The sequence below is a fragment of the Azolla caroliniana genome, unplaced genomic scaffold, assembly GCF_043228905.1.
Source record: "Azolla caroliniana isolate FFs.n. ecotype wild unplaced genomic scaffold, voAzoCaro1.0.p SCAF_15, whole genome shotgun sequence".
NCBI lineage: Eukaryota > Viridiplantae > Streptophyta > Polypodiopsida > Salviniales > Salviniaceae > Azolla > Azolla caroliniana.
In genome coordinates this window covers 13361327-13376962 of record NW_028230450.1, presented here as the reverse complement: position 1 = coordinate 13376962, position 15636 = coordinate 13361327, and the positions used below count along the sequence as shown (strand labels likewise).

The following is a 15636-nucleotide window of genomic DNA, read 5'->3' as shown; positions in this document are numbered from 1 at the left end:
CGAGTCCGACAGGTTCACTATGGTCTTTGGTTGATATTCGGCTTTTGACCAGATGGATCCTTGAATCTTCCAACTGATCTCTGTCGGTTGACTTGGAGGATGTTATCTTCTTCTCCGGTTCCCCGTCGGCTATCGTCTTGTCTTCTATGAAGACTATCTCCCTACTCTAAATCACTTTCTTCTCGGCTAGGCTCCATAGTCGGTAGCCGAACTCATCATCACTGTATCCAAGGAATATACATGGTCGAGTTTTCGGGTCCAATTTTCCTCGTTTATCCTTTGTGATGTGCATGTATGCGAGACAACCAAACACTTTTAGATGCCGATAAGAAACAACTTTACCGGTCCATACTCTCTGTGGTGTGTCTCCATCTAAGGGCATTGAGGGCGATTTGTTTATCACATACCTCGCCGTCATCAGTGCCTCAACCCAAAAGGTCTCAAACAACTTGGCATGTGCAAGCATACTCCTGACTCTCTCCATTATGGTCTGGTTCATTCTCTCGGCCAGTCTGTTCAACTCCGATGTCTTCGGCATGGTGAATTCGAGTTGTATTCCCTTTGATCAGTACTACTCCTCGAACTACCCCCGGTATTTGCCTCCGTTGTCCGCTTGAACTGCTTTCAGTTTCCGACCGGTTTCTCTTTCTACTCTCGCATGAAACTCCTTGAAGATAGATAATACCTGGTCCTTCGTCTTCAGCGTGGATACCCACAACTTCCGGTTGTGGTCATCTATGAACGTCACGAAGTACTACGGTTCGGCATGTGACTTCGTGTCCACGGAGCATACATTGGTATGCACGAGCTCAAGCAATGCCTTCTGTCTCATCGGTGGTCTCGATTGGAAAGAGGTTTTGTTCTGCTTGCCTACCAAACAATGGGTGCACTTCTCAAGTTGCACGCTCTTTACCTCCGGAATGAGGTTGTTGTCGGCAAGTCTTCTCATCCCTTTTTGGCTAATGTGGCACATCCTCTTGTGCCACAACTCACTGGTAGTGTCGGATGCCATGTTCACTTCCTCCCGGCATATCCTGGCATGCATCAGGTACAATGCGTTGATCTTCTGGGCTCGGGCCACAATCAGGCTTCCTCAGCAAAACTTCATTGTGCCGTTCCGGATGCTACTCAAGTAACCTTCACCATCCAGCTGACCGACTGATATCAGGTTCAGTCGAACCTTTGGAACATGGTGCACTTCTCTCAATAGTAGTTTGCACCTGGTTGATGTAGTCAAACACACATATCCTATGCCGACAATTCGGCATGGTCCTTCATTCCCCATCCTTACACAACCGTGATCTCCAGCTTTGTAGGATGAGAAGCACTTCCGGTCAAGGGTTAAATGGAATGACGCTCCAGAGTTGACCACCCATGTTGATTCATCGTTGACAAGGTGTAGCTCACTCTCCTCGGGAATTAGTAACAATTCCTCTTCGCTTGTCGTGATTGCCAACGTTCGTCTCCTTTCCGAAATCTTCTTCAGTTTTGGACTGTCGACTCCCCCTTTGGCTTTCCAGAATTGTTCGCAATTCTTTTGGAAATGCCCTGGTTTCCAGCAATAGAAACAAGTAGGCTTCCTCCTTGACTTCGACCTTGTCCCCGACTTATCTCGGTTTTGGGGACTTCAATTCCGGCCCCTTCCTCGATTATTGTCGTCTTCCGTGACCAAGGCCTTTGATCGGTTCCAGACTCCTAGTCCTTCCGGCGAGCTTCTTCATTTATTAGGCTCCACTTTACTCTCACCAGGGATAAGTGCCCAAAGTGACAACCAACGTCTCCCAGCTATCCAGAAGGGATCCTAACAACAACAATGCCAGTACCTCGTTAGCTATAGGTACTTCGAGCAAGGTAGTCTGGTTTATTAGCTCTTGGAAGGCGTTCATATGCTCTGCCATACTGGCACCATCCTAATATCGGGAGTGTCACAGACACTCCAACCCTGGACTACGACGAAGCACAAATGAAGAACGCTTGATTTAGATTGAATTCTTGACTTTAGATTTGAAGAACAAGGTATATCATCACAAGGATAACAAATTTTTTTCTTAATATTAATTTTGATATAAAGTACAAAGCTCTTGATAAGAATTTTACATTAGTCAAAAAATCCCCTTTGATCTTTTTCATCCCCTCTTTTATAGGTGCCCTCATGCATTTGAGGGTTCAAGACATGCATAAAATGCATGTTTGCCATTTGGCGCTCATGTATTTCATGTAGTGCATGATAACCACGTCACTCATTTTAGCTCTCATGTATGAGAATTTACATGTAGAGTTACAATGATAAAAATATTATTTCAAGAAAATGTCATGGCTTAGTGGTAAGTCTATTGATTCTTAACTAGGAGCTGCAAGGTTCGAATCCTTAATTGCCCTCTTTGTATATATATATATATATATATTTATTTATTAATTTGGTCGTCGGATGCCGTATCACCGGCTCCGCCGCCGCCTCGCCAACCCATCGGATGCCGATACTGCCGGAACACCGTCGCCGCCTCGCCGGCTCCCGATTCCACCGAATCACCGATCACCAATTACCGTCCAATTCCGTTTTGGTTGGCTAAAACCTTTACAAGTGGCTAGGTCACCTCCACTCTTAAGTCAAGTTACCTTGAACTCTCTATGCTCCACACATAGACACAAAGATAATAACTTTTGGTCTACCTTATATATGGTGAGAGCCTCGTTCGTCGTATCTATGTGGGATATCTCACAATTTTCTCTTTTTCTTTCCCAACTTCTTACCCACATAAGTTGACACTTAGATTTTCGTTTCTTATGTAGTAAAGTGCATCTCTTCAAGATCTTCGTCTTTTGTACTAAGATATTAAACTTACTTAGAATTAGTATTTTCACTATTATTGTTTTATATGATTGACACTTGATTTAGTACATCTTATGTGATTTTCACACCATTGCCGAAAATCTTCACGACATCCACCCCCACCAAACCGCACGTCCTTCGGTACGTGCCAAGAGAATGTGAGATTTCGGCAATGGTGATCAACATGACTCCTCAACATCGAGCATGTCTGTTTCTTTGTACTCGAATCATTGTTGCCACCCAATCCACCATATCATTCATTTTTCTTCGCTTTACCATGACTTGTTGTCATGGCCCCTTGCTCTCTTCTTGAGGATAATCATTTAAGTTTCATGAATGTTCCACCTTCATCTCGGCCATCTCCTTGGTCACCTAACTTTCCTTTATCATCAGTTCTTGTCTCATGCTTGCCTTTCCTTATGCTCACTAGCCTCGACCGGGTGTCACGGCTCTTATGCTTCGACCTCCGCCTAGGCCGGTTCATCTTCTGTTTGTCTCGACCAATCAGCTTCTGGCTTGGTCGGCCTTCGTCCAGATTCGCATTCAGCCGAATCGGACTCAGACAATCGACTTTCGTCCAAGTCAGTTTACATCCAGTTTTCGGTTGGGTCAGCACCGGTTAATCAACTCTCGTTCGGGTAGGAATACCAACCGTGTCATTTTCCATCCGAATTGTATTCCGGTTCTTCCTTTCTTGCCACTATCTGGCTCTTCATCGAACTCTATTGTAGCTTTGTTTTTGGCGTGTTGTTTGGCCGCCGTTCCTCCGTATGGGTTGGCTTCGATCCTCATCTCCTCGCCGCCACCTTCCATCTCTCCGGTCTTATGTTCGCTCTTGGGCACAACTGCCGAAGTCTCCAGAACCCGTGTGGAGGGATTCCTTCGTCTGTGGCCATCCTCATTGTAGTTTCGGTCCTTCGATTTCCAGTCGTCAGCTTCCGTCTCTTGGGTCTTACATTGGTTCTTGGACGCAATTGCCCAAGTGTGAAGAAAATTTGGCCGTCATCATTGGCGGTATTATCTTGGTCCTTCTCTTCCTTTTCGCCACCATCCGTCTCTTGGGTCTCACGTTGGTTCTCGGACACAACTGCCCAAGTCTCTAGATGAAGTGTTGGGAAAGTCTCCACATGACCATCCGCCATCGACTCGCTCATAGCCATCTCCGACTCGATGTCGTTTTTCGTGGCTATCTCTTCAATCTCATGGGCCTCGTACCCATTGACCTTCTTGATCGAACAAGCTTCGATTATCCTTCTCTCTTTGTCCCATGTATTCTTTTCGACCTTTGGCTCCTCACCGACACCTTCCGTCTCTTGGGTCTCATGTTGGTTCTTTGATGCAACTGCCCAAGTCTCTGGAGCATGTGTGGAGAAAATCCGGCCATGGTCGTTGTTGATGCTTGTTATCTTGTTTATAGTCACCTCCTCGATGTCGTCTTTAGCGGCTAGATCCTCAATTACACTAGCCTCGCTCTCTTTATCTCCATTCATGCAAGCTTCGATTTGGCTTGTTCCATCATCTGTTGTTTCGAACTCAATGCATGTTCCGAAACATTCGACCTCCTTTGAAATGGTCGTTATCGTCCTCGAGTCATCATCAATCTTCTTTTCATGTAGGATGCGTTGTTTAGGCGTCTCAACTTCTTTAGGTGGTCTTGATTTTTCTACGCTTGGTCTTACCAAGTCAATATCATGGAGCCATCGATGACGCTTATCGATCTTGTTGCATGCTTGCTTCACCGCAACCCAGTCTGCCACAAGCCCGTTTGCTTGGGTATCATCTTCGAGGAGAGTCCCCAACTCTCGTCTATCCTTCATGTCCACAACTTTCAAGAAGTATAAAGTTTTGTCTTCCTCAAGTAGCACTTGGTCCATGTTGGGGAAACGACTAAACATTTGGTTGAACTCATCATACACCCTTGAGACGCTCATCTTCTTATTTTTCTTCTCTATCCATTTCATGAGGACATGTCGAGTCATCCTCGTCGAGTCTTCAGTCGCGAACTTCTCTAATATCGCTTTCTCGAACTCGGACCATGTTGTCTTACCTTCTTGAAGCTCGATGACGTGCCTTTGGATGTTGTTGGCGACCACTCTCTTGAAGTTTGCGATTTGACATGCTTCGGACACGTCCCTTTGATTCATCTCCCTTCTATATGCATCAAGGAACTTCGTAATGTTCCTTCCATCGAATTGACCTCGAGCTCAACGACACGGTCGACAGCCTTCTCCACGCTCTCATCATTTGTTCGACGATTAGCATCATCCTTTTGAAGTCTCCTGCTTGATTGCTTGAGGACGCCATCTCCAAGTATTGGTTGATCCTCGATTTGATCCTTCCTGCCGCCTCTTTCACGTCGGGTTCACCACTTAATTATGTCGTGAAGATCAGTCACTATGCGCGGATCGCGAGGCGGAACCGCCGGGGTTCTGGACCGGAAGGACTCGAAGTTTGCACAAGATTTAGCGAGAAAGGAATTAAGATAGATTGGAAGAGAGAGAGAGAGAGAGATTGAGATAAAATAGAACGCTTGATTTAGATTGAGAGAGATTAAGATTGAATTCTTAACTTTAGATTTGAAGAACAAGGTATATCATCACAAGGATAACGAATTTTCTTCTTAATATTAATTTTGATATAAAGTACAAAGCTCTTGATAAGAATTTTACATTAGTTAAAAAATCCCCTTTGATCTTTTTCATCCCCTCTTTTATAGGTGCCCTCATGCATTTGAGGGTTCAAGACATGCATAAAATGCATGTTTACCATTTGGCGCTCATGTATTACATGTGGTGCATGATAACCACGTCACTCATTTTAGCTCTCACGTATGAGAATTTACATGTAGAGTTACAATGATAAAAATATTATTTCAAGAAAATGTCATAGCTTAGTGGTAAGTCTATTGACTCTTAACTATGAGTTGCAAGGTTCGAATAATTACTTGCCCTCCTTGTATATATATATATATTTATTTATTAATATGGTCGCCGGATGCCGGATCACCACCGCCTCGCCGGCCCATTGGATGCCGATACCGCCGGAACACCGGCTACGTCGGATGCCAATTCCGTCGGATCACCGATCGCCGGTTACCGTCCAATTCCGTTTTGGTTGGCCAAAACCTTTACAAGTGGCTAGGCCACCTCCACTCTTAGTTCAAGTTACCCTAAACTCTCTATGCTCCACACATAGACACAAAGATAATAACTTTTGGTCTACCTTATATATGGTGAGAGCCTTATTCGTCCTATCTATGTGGAATATCTCACAATTTTCTCTTTTTCTTTCCCAACTTCTTACCCACATAAGTTGACACTTAGATGTTCGTTTCTTATGTAGTAAAGTGCATCTCTTCAAGATCTTCGTCTTTTGTACTAAGATATTAAACTTAGAATTAGTATTTTCACTATTATTGTTTTATATGATTTGACACTTGATTTCGTACGTCTTATGTGATTTTCACACCATTGCCGAAAATCTTCACGACACCGGGAATTGAAGCACCAACGAGCGTGAGCAACCATATGCAGTCCTAACCGAAGACACGGACACCAACGAGCGTGAGCGACCGAGCTATCATGTGCGATCATTATCGGGAACTAGGACACGAACGGGCGTGAGCGACCATGTGCGGTCCTCACTAGGAACTGGGACACAAAAATGAAAACAAATATGAAGATTAAGGAGACAATATGCCATGAAACGAGGAAAACTAGATTGCTATGTCAGTGACTGGCGTTGAATCCCTTGAAAGGGATCAAGGAAGTTACAAGTATTTATACATGTTTGTGGCCTCTACATGTAGTTTTATGCATCGACCCATTTTCATGTAGAAGCTTGTGGAAGCTTCTAAATAGTCCTAGAACTTGGAATAAATAATCTACTAATAATCTACTAACATATAAATAATATGATCATGTATTTGGATGTGTTGGTTAGAATATAACACTTGACTATATACAAGAGGTGAAGAGTTCGAATCTTGACTTGATTATTGTTATGTCTGTGACAGGGAGCCTCATTATCTTTCGGAATACTGAGACTCGATTTATGACATTCTTGTTCTCCAACATTGTGCCAATCTTCTCCCCGAACTCATGGGCCTTGTTCTCTTCATTGAAGTTTTTGTACAGACTCATGTTGATGAAGCATCTTATGTATGCCGTTGTCTTCATATGCATTACCTCCTAGGTTGCGACATCGATCTTGTCGAGTCTTTTATCTCCAAACCGTATCGGCAGCCTGAGATCTTTAACCACTAGCATGTCCCTCACCTTTGACTTCCACACTGGGTAGTTGGAGTAGGTGAGCCTGAACATGCCACTGTACCGACAACCAAAGATCTTTAACCACTAGCATGTCCCTCACCTTCGACTTCCACACTGGGTAGTTGGAGCAGGCGAGCCTGAACATGCCACTGAATGACTATTCCGTTTTCTTCATTTGTTTGAAGTTTAGAACTTCACTCTGATATGGCTTTGTAGAGAAACACGCTCGGCCACAATCGAGTATCAAATACAAATGGAAGATTAAATAGAAAGTAGGAACAATGCACTTAGACAGACAAATGAGACGACATTGGATGTTTACGTGGAAAACCTCGAGAGGCAAAACCACAGGAGTTCTCAGACTATAGAGAAGAGGCACTACAATGTGAGACTCAGAGGCAACGACCTCGAGCTCTACCTTCGCCAACCGGCGGATACAACAGATTCTTTCTGTTGTATCTCTCTGTACAACAATAAGAATGATAACACACTTACATACAAATGATTGCCCTAGTTATATTAATACTTATATACCTTTAGGGATATTTACAAATATGACCTCAATAGTCACATTGGAGCATATTTACTAATATGTTCGACCAGATACCTTCCGGATCCATTCGGTCCGATTCCTTCCTTCGACTCGTGTGATCCGGCTCGTTCGGTTCTCATTCAGATCCCATCTGGAGGGACTGGTTTCCCAACACGCTTTTTCTCGTCGTTGTTCCAATTCCAAGTGCATTATGCTCTGTAGTCGATGTTCTTCTAGTTCCAGTAATTTCTCTAGTCAGATGTGCTCGGACTCATGTTCGCTTAGTCTTTCTCATACCTGCACCCGTAAAATCGGAATTTGGAATTCTATGGGCATCACCGCCTCCAGCCCGAAAGCCATCCGGAATGGTGTTGACCGGATACTTGTCTTATAACTAGTCATGTATGCCCACAACTCGCTTTGCAGCTTCGTCTCCCAGTTCATCCGGTTTTCGTTGAAAATCTTCTTTAAAATGTTCTGTAGTGTCTTGTTCATGGATTGAGCTAATATGTTGTCATGCGGGTAATACAGAGTGCTCCTTTGGATGATGGCGTAAAAATAATGTCAAACTTTCGACTACCTGATTGATGGAGTGCCCACCCTGATCACTAACTAGTTCGATTGGGCATCCGAACCGGAACCAAATATTTTCGTACAAAAATTTTGTAGTTGAAGCCGTGTTGTTGTCGTGTAAGGCTTTTGCTTCCACCCATTTGGTATAGAAATCCGTTGGGACGATGATGTAGTGGTTTCTTGTTCGTGTTACTATCGGCTTGAACGGCCTTACGAAATCGATTCGCCATTGCTGAAAAGGCTCTAAGGGCAGAATCAATTGGTGCAACATTTGTGCTTGTGATGTCAGTTGGCCCATCCGTTGGCATAAGTCGCATTCCTGACAACACTTGAGTGCATCCTTTAATGTTGTTGGCCACTAGAGACCACTTTGCCATACTTTCTTTGTTGTGACGTCTCCTGCATAATGCCCGCCGACAATTCCACAATGTGCTTCCCTCAGTACTGCGAGCTTCTCATCCTCCCGGACACATCGATTCCAGATTCTGTCTGCTCTCTTATGATATAACAAGTCATGTATTAAATAGAAATAAGTTAGAACAAGCGATGACAGCGGTAGAGTCAAGAAGGACAAAGCCGACTAGAATGAGAAGGCCAACACCCGGACGTGGTTCGACATGGTGAAGGGCCTGAAGGTTAAAGACGAATTGGAGACAATCAATTCAGACAAGAGCTGGAATGAATCAGAGGCAACCGATTCCAAAGAGGAGTTCGATTTGGAGGAGCCGGATCAACTGAAGGCCAAACAGACAAGGAGGCAGCGGAAGTCGACACCGACATGGAGGAATCGATAGGTCGAGAAGCGCCGAAGTCGCAACAACGATAAAGCTGAGATGGGCCTTATGAGTAGACAAGCCGACTGAGAAGGTCGAGGTGCGTAGGACCAGATGGGTCGTGGGAAGCAGCACCTGACGGGTCGAAGAGCGCGAGCAAGGCAGGAAGACGCTAGGAGGAGCCGGAGGGAAGGACCGGCAGACACGCACACCACGATCCGACCTCAAGTTGAGCTTGAGGGGGAGTGTTGAGCGGACAAGCTCAACCAGATCCGGATTGGCTAAACAAGCTAGAGCCGGATTAGAGTCCAGAAGAAGAACCAGATCAGTGTCCGGAACTAGGAGCCAGATTAGAGAGCCGGATAGGATTGTAACCAGTAGGCCGTTAGAGGCCTACGAATCTAGCCTAGTGCGTAGGCATATTTTTAGGAGTTAGTGACAATTGCTCGTATGAGCATTGAAGTACATGTCAGTACTTCTATCAATCCTTTTAAGGACTTGTATAAAAACTGTTATGTAGGACACTATATGTACATAGTGTTATTATTTTGAATTGAGTTTATGTTGTTTTGCTCTCTTTGTCTCTCCCGCTCTCTGTCTGTGTAATTCAAGCTTCCATTAAGCCTGTGTTGATTTTCTCTTGCTATCCGAGTAAAACGGTTTGTCAAAGCTTCCACATACTAACTTTGACAACAACCACAATATATGATATACCAACATCTCTCTCAACTCCTTTACCATTCCCTTCATTAGGAACCTCCAAAGTTGAAGGACAATGATGTTGGAATTTTGCCATAAAGTGACCCATTCACCACATCCAAAACAATGACTTGAAAATGTCTCACACTTCAATCTAAAACAAAGTCTTTTTCATAGCACGTGTGTTCATACGCACCCATCTTTTCTCTTACGACTTGTATCCCATAACACACAAAATATGCAATTATTTGTAGCATTTACATGTGGAGATACCAACACTTTACCCATTGGACTCATCAACTATGGTAAAAGTGGCCATAAAAACGCATGCTTACAATCCAATATTACGCAAACAGGACATTCTTGTTTCAACAAAGCATGGTAGTCCAAGGGGGACCATTGCATTACATGCACTAATCGTTCACCAAAAAACATGGGAATTTTATCCAACAATGTACTTTGATGTTAAGGGGAATGAAATACTACATCAGAAAACCCTCATGGTCCTGCATATATATTCTCAACACAATTCGGTGACACGATTGTGTTCAACCATTGTTTAATCCAACTTATGTACGAGAGTTTCCTGGTAAAAAGTAATATAACAACATGATCATATGTACATCAAAAGATTGCAAAACTACCTTAGCATCAACTTCCACATCATGCACATCCTCGTCGATGCATTCTTTTGTTGCATTTTTCATTTTCTTCCACAATATCAAGCAACAAGGTATTGGCAATCCCCCAATAAATGATCCCAATTAAGATTATCCTTGTCAACCTCATCTACATGTATTGCCTCAACATATGCCAATTTCTTCTCATTGATTTCTTCAATATCTTTAAGTCTCTTAGAGCTTCCAAATTCTTCCATTGCATGATTACATTCTACCATCATATTACGTTTTGTTGGATCAATTGTTCCCATATCGATGTGCCCCATAATTTGTGAGGAATTAATGTTTATATCCATTATTGTTGATGTGATATCAATCCAAGATTAAAACAAGATTTTCTATGAGCAAGAGAGAAAACTAGAACTCACCCAATTGAAGAGATCGAAGATGAAGAACTTAGAAGACAGTAGGAGACCCACAATGCATGTTGACTATGTGTATGTTGACAACACACGATTCTTTATTTTCATCTCCACTACTAGTACAAACCACCCATTTAAACTTGCTATATCTCGTTACGAAGCTCTAACCAAGGGCTTTCCAACGCTTCTCTTTGTGCCAAATGCCGCAACTGTCGATAGAGAGCGCAACAACAAAAATAAACTCTCTTCTTCTTCTTCTTCCCCTCTCCTCTCTCACTTTTTCTTTCTCTCCCTCTCAATCTCCCTCTCTCTCTACATGGGATGGTTTAATTGATACTTGTACACTCCATTTTCAAGTTTTCAAGGAAAGATTGGGTTTTTATCACTCGAAAGTTGGCACAGCGGTTTTCCACAAATATTGGGTAAAAATGTAATCATGAACGTTCTCTATGGAGATTGGCACGAAGCTTGAGAGGCGAGCTTTACAAGAAGGTTGAAGGAAATCAAGTAAATTTATGGCATGAATCTTGGGATTCTTTAAAATGCATCATCATTCCAAGAGTTGAAGGAAATGTCAATTTGGGATATAGCTCGAATACAAGTACATCATGCATGAACCTTGAGGGGTGAGTTTTACAAGAAGGCCAAGGGAAATCACATAAATTTATGGCAGGAATCTTGTGATTCTTTAAAATGCATCATCATACCAAGAATTGAAGAAAATGACAATTTGGAATAGCTCGAATACAAGTACATCATGCATGATTTTTCAAGAATTCCTACAAGATTGGATTAGATTTCCAAAACTCCTAAATAAAATTGTTGCCAACACCACGGTGAATGCTCTTTGCCCATCTATTCACTCATAGCACTATCCTCATGCAAGATCCAAACCATGAAATAAAAAAAACAAGCTAAGTTTTTCATTTTCTTTGTTTTTGTTCTACCATTTAAAAATCTTCCACCTCCATGATTGGGGAGAGTGCTTTAGAATGATTGTTAGGTCACATGGATCATAGTGGTCCTAGACAAGGTCATAAGTTTAAATTTATCTCTCTATTACAATGCCTTTCCTTCGATAACTCTACATAATATTCTTGACTATTGAGAGACTACTCAATTCCACATATATTACTCGAAAATGTCATGCGTTCAATCATGTTAGTCCTATTTGACCTCTAACGATGATAATAGAATCTATCTACTTAATCACTCTTTCTATGGTTTTGGCCTTGGTGGTTTACACCATAGCATCAAAGTGATACAAGTTTCCAAAAGCCATATTCAATCATCAAGATAGGCTTTTCTCCATCCCATTGATTATATCTGTCTCCCATGGAAGTTAATAATATATCTATCTCACACATTGTACATTTTTTCCTTGGTATATTTTGAAACGCATATGACACTTCACAATATAAATTGTATGTTCGAACTTCGGCATCTGCAGAATGTACAACAAGTAGTTGTTAAAGCAACACATGGAAAAAGTCCATGACCGATATACATGACTGAAACACATGACAATGAGATTAACTTGGCCGCCAACACTTGGTGACCACAACATGGTTTCTCAGTGGATAATAAGGAGGTGGTGCATGTCTGACAACTACAGCAAGACAACACCCAACAATAAGCACAATATGTAGATAAAAACTAACCAAAGAATCCAATTCTTATTTCACATAATGCCCTTCTACAAAGATGGGGAGAAACGAATGTGTTTCCAGGTCCATCCCAAGTAATGAATGTATAAGTATTTTCTATAGTTCAGTTTCTACTTTACAACAACAACAAAATATCTTGATTCTTGAAAATATCTATGTATAAACATTCCCAATGGTACCATGAGTAGAGAGTGATCGTTATCACAAAGGCGGTGTATTATGGCCTGACGAATAAGTGCCAAATGAAGTGTCAACTACTGGATCAATATCAGGCCTATTTGGCAAGGGGTTGCATGGGACAAAACCACTGTGAATTTTTGTAAGAGGCACTAACACTTCGTGCTTTGTCGACCCCATCACCGTAAATGATGAGACCTCTCCAATACCCTCTATCTCTTGCCCTGGGATTGGATCTCGCCAAGCTTGTATTGTATTTCCACCTTTGCTTCTTATATTGTGGATACTAGATCTCTCCTTTTTCATTGAATCCAATCTGATGTAGTATTTTTGGGCATGGCTTGCTACCTGTGTTGGTGTTCGCGTCCTAACAAAGTTCCGAGAAATACTTCTCCAATCACCTCTACCAAACTTCGCTAGTCCGAGTAAAAAGGATCTGGAAAAAAATGAAAAAAGAATGGGACCTTAGAACATGAGCAAATACTACTTCATTATCGATAGGTCAAACGGCCTTCACTCATATAAAATGGTCAAGGAATGATAACACATCCAAACCTACAAGAAATTTCATTGACTCTGATGAATAGACAGTAAATAGTCAAAATAGACAAACTTGTTTTGTAGATATGGAACCTTGAATTGTTTCCATGGATACAAATATAGTCTCCACATATACATATACCTCAAATAGACCAAAAAAACACGGGTTTATAAGTCGTGTATGTGTATGCAAATAGTCAGACTGATCAGAATTAGGAATCGGCAACGGTTCAGTTTTGTCTTAACCGGTTTGGCCTAGTCCAAACCAAACTGGTTAAGCGTAAACCAGTTTGGGAGATTTCAAACTTGAACTGACCCAGCTCCTAAACCAGTTTGGCTAAACCGATTTAGGAAATGGTTTATCTAAACCGAAACCGTTTTGGCCCAAAATGGTTGGGTTCGGCTTGACCCATCCCAAACCGAGATCAAACCAGTTAAGAAAGCTCAAGCCTAAACTGAACTGAACCGAACCTCTAAACCGCTAAACTGCCAAATTGTTTAAAAATGGTTGAACGGTTTGGGCTGAGCCGGTGCAGATTCCTAATCAAAACCACAATTTGAGGAATGATTTGATTCTCTTTTAACCATCTCTAAACATGTACCTATTGACTATTGACACTGGTTCAATGGTCATTAAATAAGTTTGATCAAATAGAGAAACGAAGTCTTGTTATGGTAAAGAGATTGCACACACACACACACATGCAATCTCCTCATATCACACACACACTAATGGTTATCCGCATGTAGACAAGAAATAGCTTGCCTCGGAAACCAATTTTTCAATGATTTAACTACTACTATACTAAGGCACCATGAGACATTTCTTGATTATTATAAATATCTTTAGAAACGCATCCCTTTGCAATGTCTGATAGAATATCATCACATCAAGTAGCAATCTGGCAATCATCAAACAATTGTTAGTACAAAACTAGACCATCATTGAGGCTTGTTAGTACATATGTATGGAATGGGATGAAGTATATACAGATTTTCATCCCCAGAAAAGGAATACATATGACAATATGTCATATGATATCTCAACATGAGTGATCCGATCATGCACAGAATTTCTTGGATTGGAAAATCTCTTTGCATTAGCGTTTCTGTGATGCCCTAGGGAAATCAGGCGTTTTTTGCTCGTCATATGTTCCATAATAGCCAGAGAAGTCATTTTGTTACATCGCAATAAAGAGATGCATTTGTGGCGTAAGAAAACAAAGAAAAGGATTCCATGAAGGAAGATGCACTTACTTGTGTTCTTCGTCGGTCCATGGGGTTCCTTTCCGCTTTTTGAGACCGGGGGAAGAAGAATTGGATGCGGAGCATCCTTTGGTAGGGACGGGTTCATGTCCATGTCCATGTCCATGTGAGGGGTAAGATGGCAGAGAGATGAGACCCTCCTCGATGGCTCGGACATCTTCGATCAGGGAATGGAAGTGGGATATAAGGGAGGCAGGGGATCGTCCAAAGGAAGCAGCGATGGTCTCCCAGAGGTGAGGGAGGCGGTGATGGGGCGAGACCAGATCGTGTCGGGCCAAAGCGAGCTCGAAAACCTTGTTTTCTCTTGGATTCCAAGCAGGGGCAGGGGCAGAGGCGGAGGAGGATGGATCATCTTGATCGATGCAGCACAGAGAGGAGGAGGAGGAGGAGGAGGAAGAAGAAGAAGGAGGCATGTGGCGTATTCTGGGCATAGCCGGAGGTGGGGACTGCAGCCATGTCTGGGATGGACCTCCAGAATTGTCAAAACAAAAAACTCTGCTTTCTTTTTTTTTTTCTTCCCTCTCGCCGCCGCCATCGCCGAAAGTCTCTCTTTCTTCTTTCTTTCTTTCTTCCACCATAGTATGAACCATACGCGCATTCGCATTCGCGAATGTTTTCCAATCCTTCGTGTATGGTAAACACCGTCGGAGTATGGTAAATACCGTACTTTTGTATTCGTTATTTATTATAAGGTAATTTTCGAAGTATGGTAAATACCGTACTTTTGTATTCGTTATTTATTATAAGGTAATTTTCGAAGTATGGTAAATACCGTACTTTTGTATTCGTTATTTATTACAAGGTAATTTTTTTTTTTTAAAGGTTTAAGTGAAGTTAAAGGCCAAAAGTGTTAAAAAAACAAAACATAAGAATGTTTCGATAACATACTCATTCGTTTTCGTTCGTATGAAAAAACAATGTTTGCCAATGCATTCGAGTATATTACCTAGTGTGCTTCTTTCTATTGCCGCTGTTGCTTCTTCTTCTTCTTCTTTATCCTTTCTTCTTTTCTGGCCGATTCTTTCTTTCTCGGACTGACTTGTCAGTTGCTCGCTCTTCTCTTCCCTTCACTTTCCCGGCGTCCTCGAACCCAAAGGCACTCACTCGCTGACTCCTCGATGCACCCTCCCTCACTCTACCTTGCCCTACACTACCCAACCCAAACGGTAAGTGGGCCCATCGAGTTCATCCATCCATTGGAACCAGAGTCACTCCCTCGAACTTGTAATCTTATTATACTCATGGAGGGACCAAAAAGAAAAGTGA

General features: G+C 42.3%; 1 protein-coding gene across 1 annotated transcript; it reads right to left on the bottom strand.

The window, feature by feature from the left end:
• Window positions 1-12377: 12377 nt before the first annotated feature.
• On the bottom strand, window positions 12378-14855 carry LOC147854706 (transcription factor SRM1-like). The gene is made up of 2 exons (XM_087331782.1): window positions 14362-14855; window positions 12378-13000 (listed from the first exon to the last, which is right to left on the bottom strand). Exons 1-2 carry the CDS (start codon window positions 14799-14801, stop codon window positions 12589-12591), a joined length of 852 nt encoding a protein of 283 aa, XP_087187908.1. The 5' UTR covers window positions 14802-14855; the 3' UTR covers window positions 12378-12588.
• Between the last annotated feature and the right edge of the window lie 781 nt (window positions 14856-15636).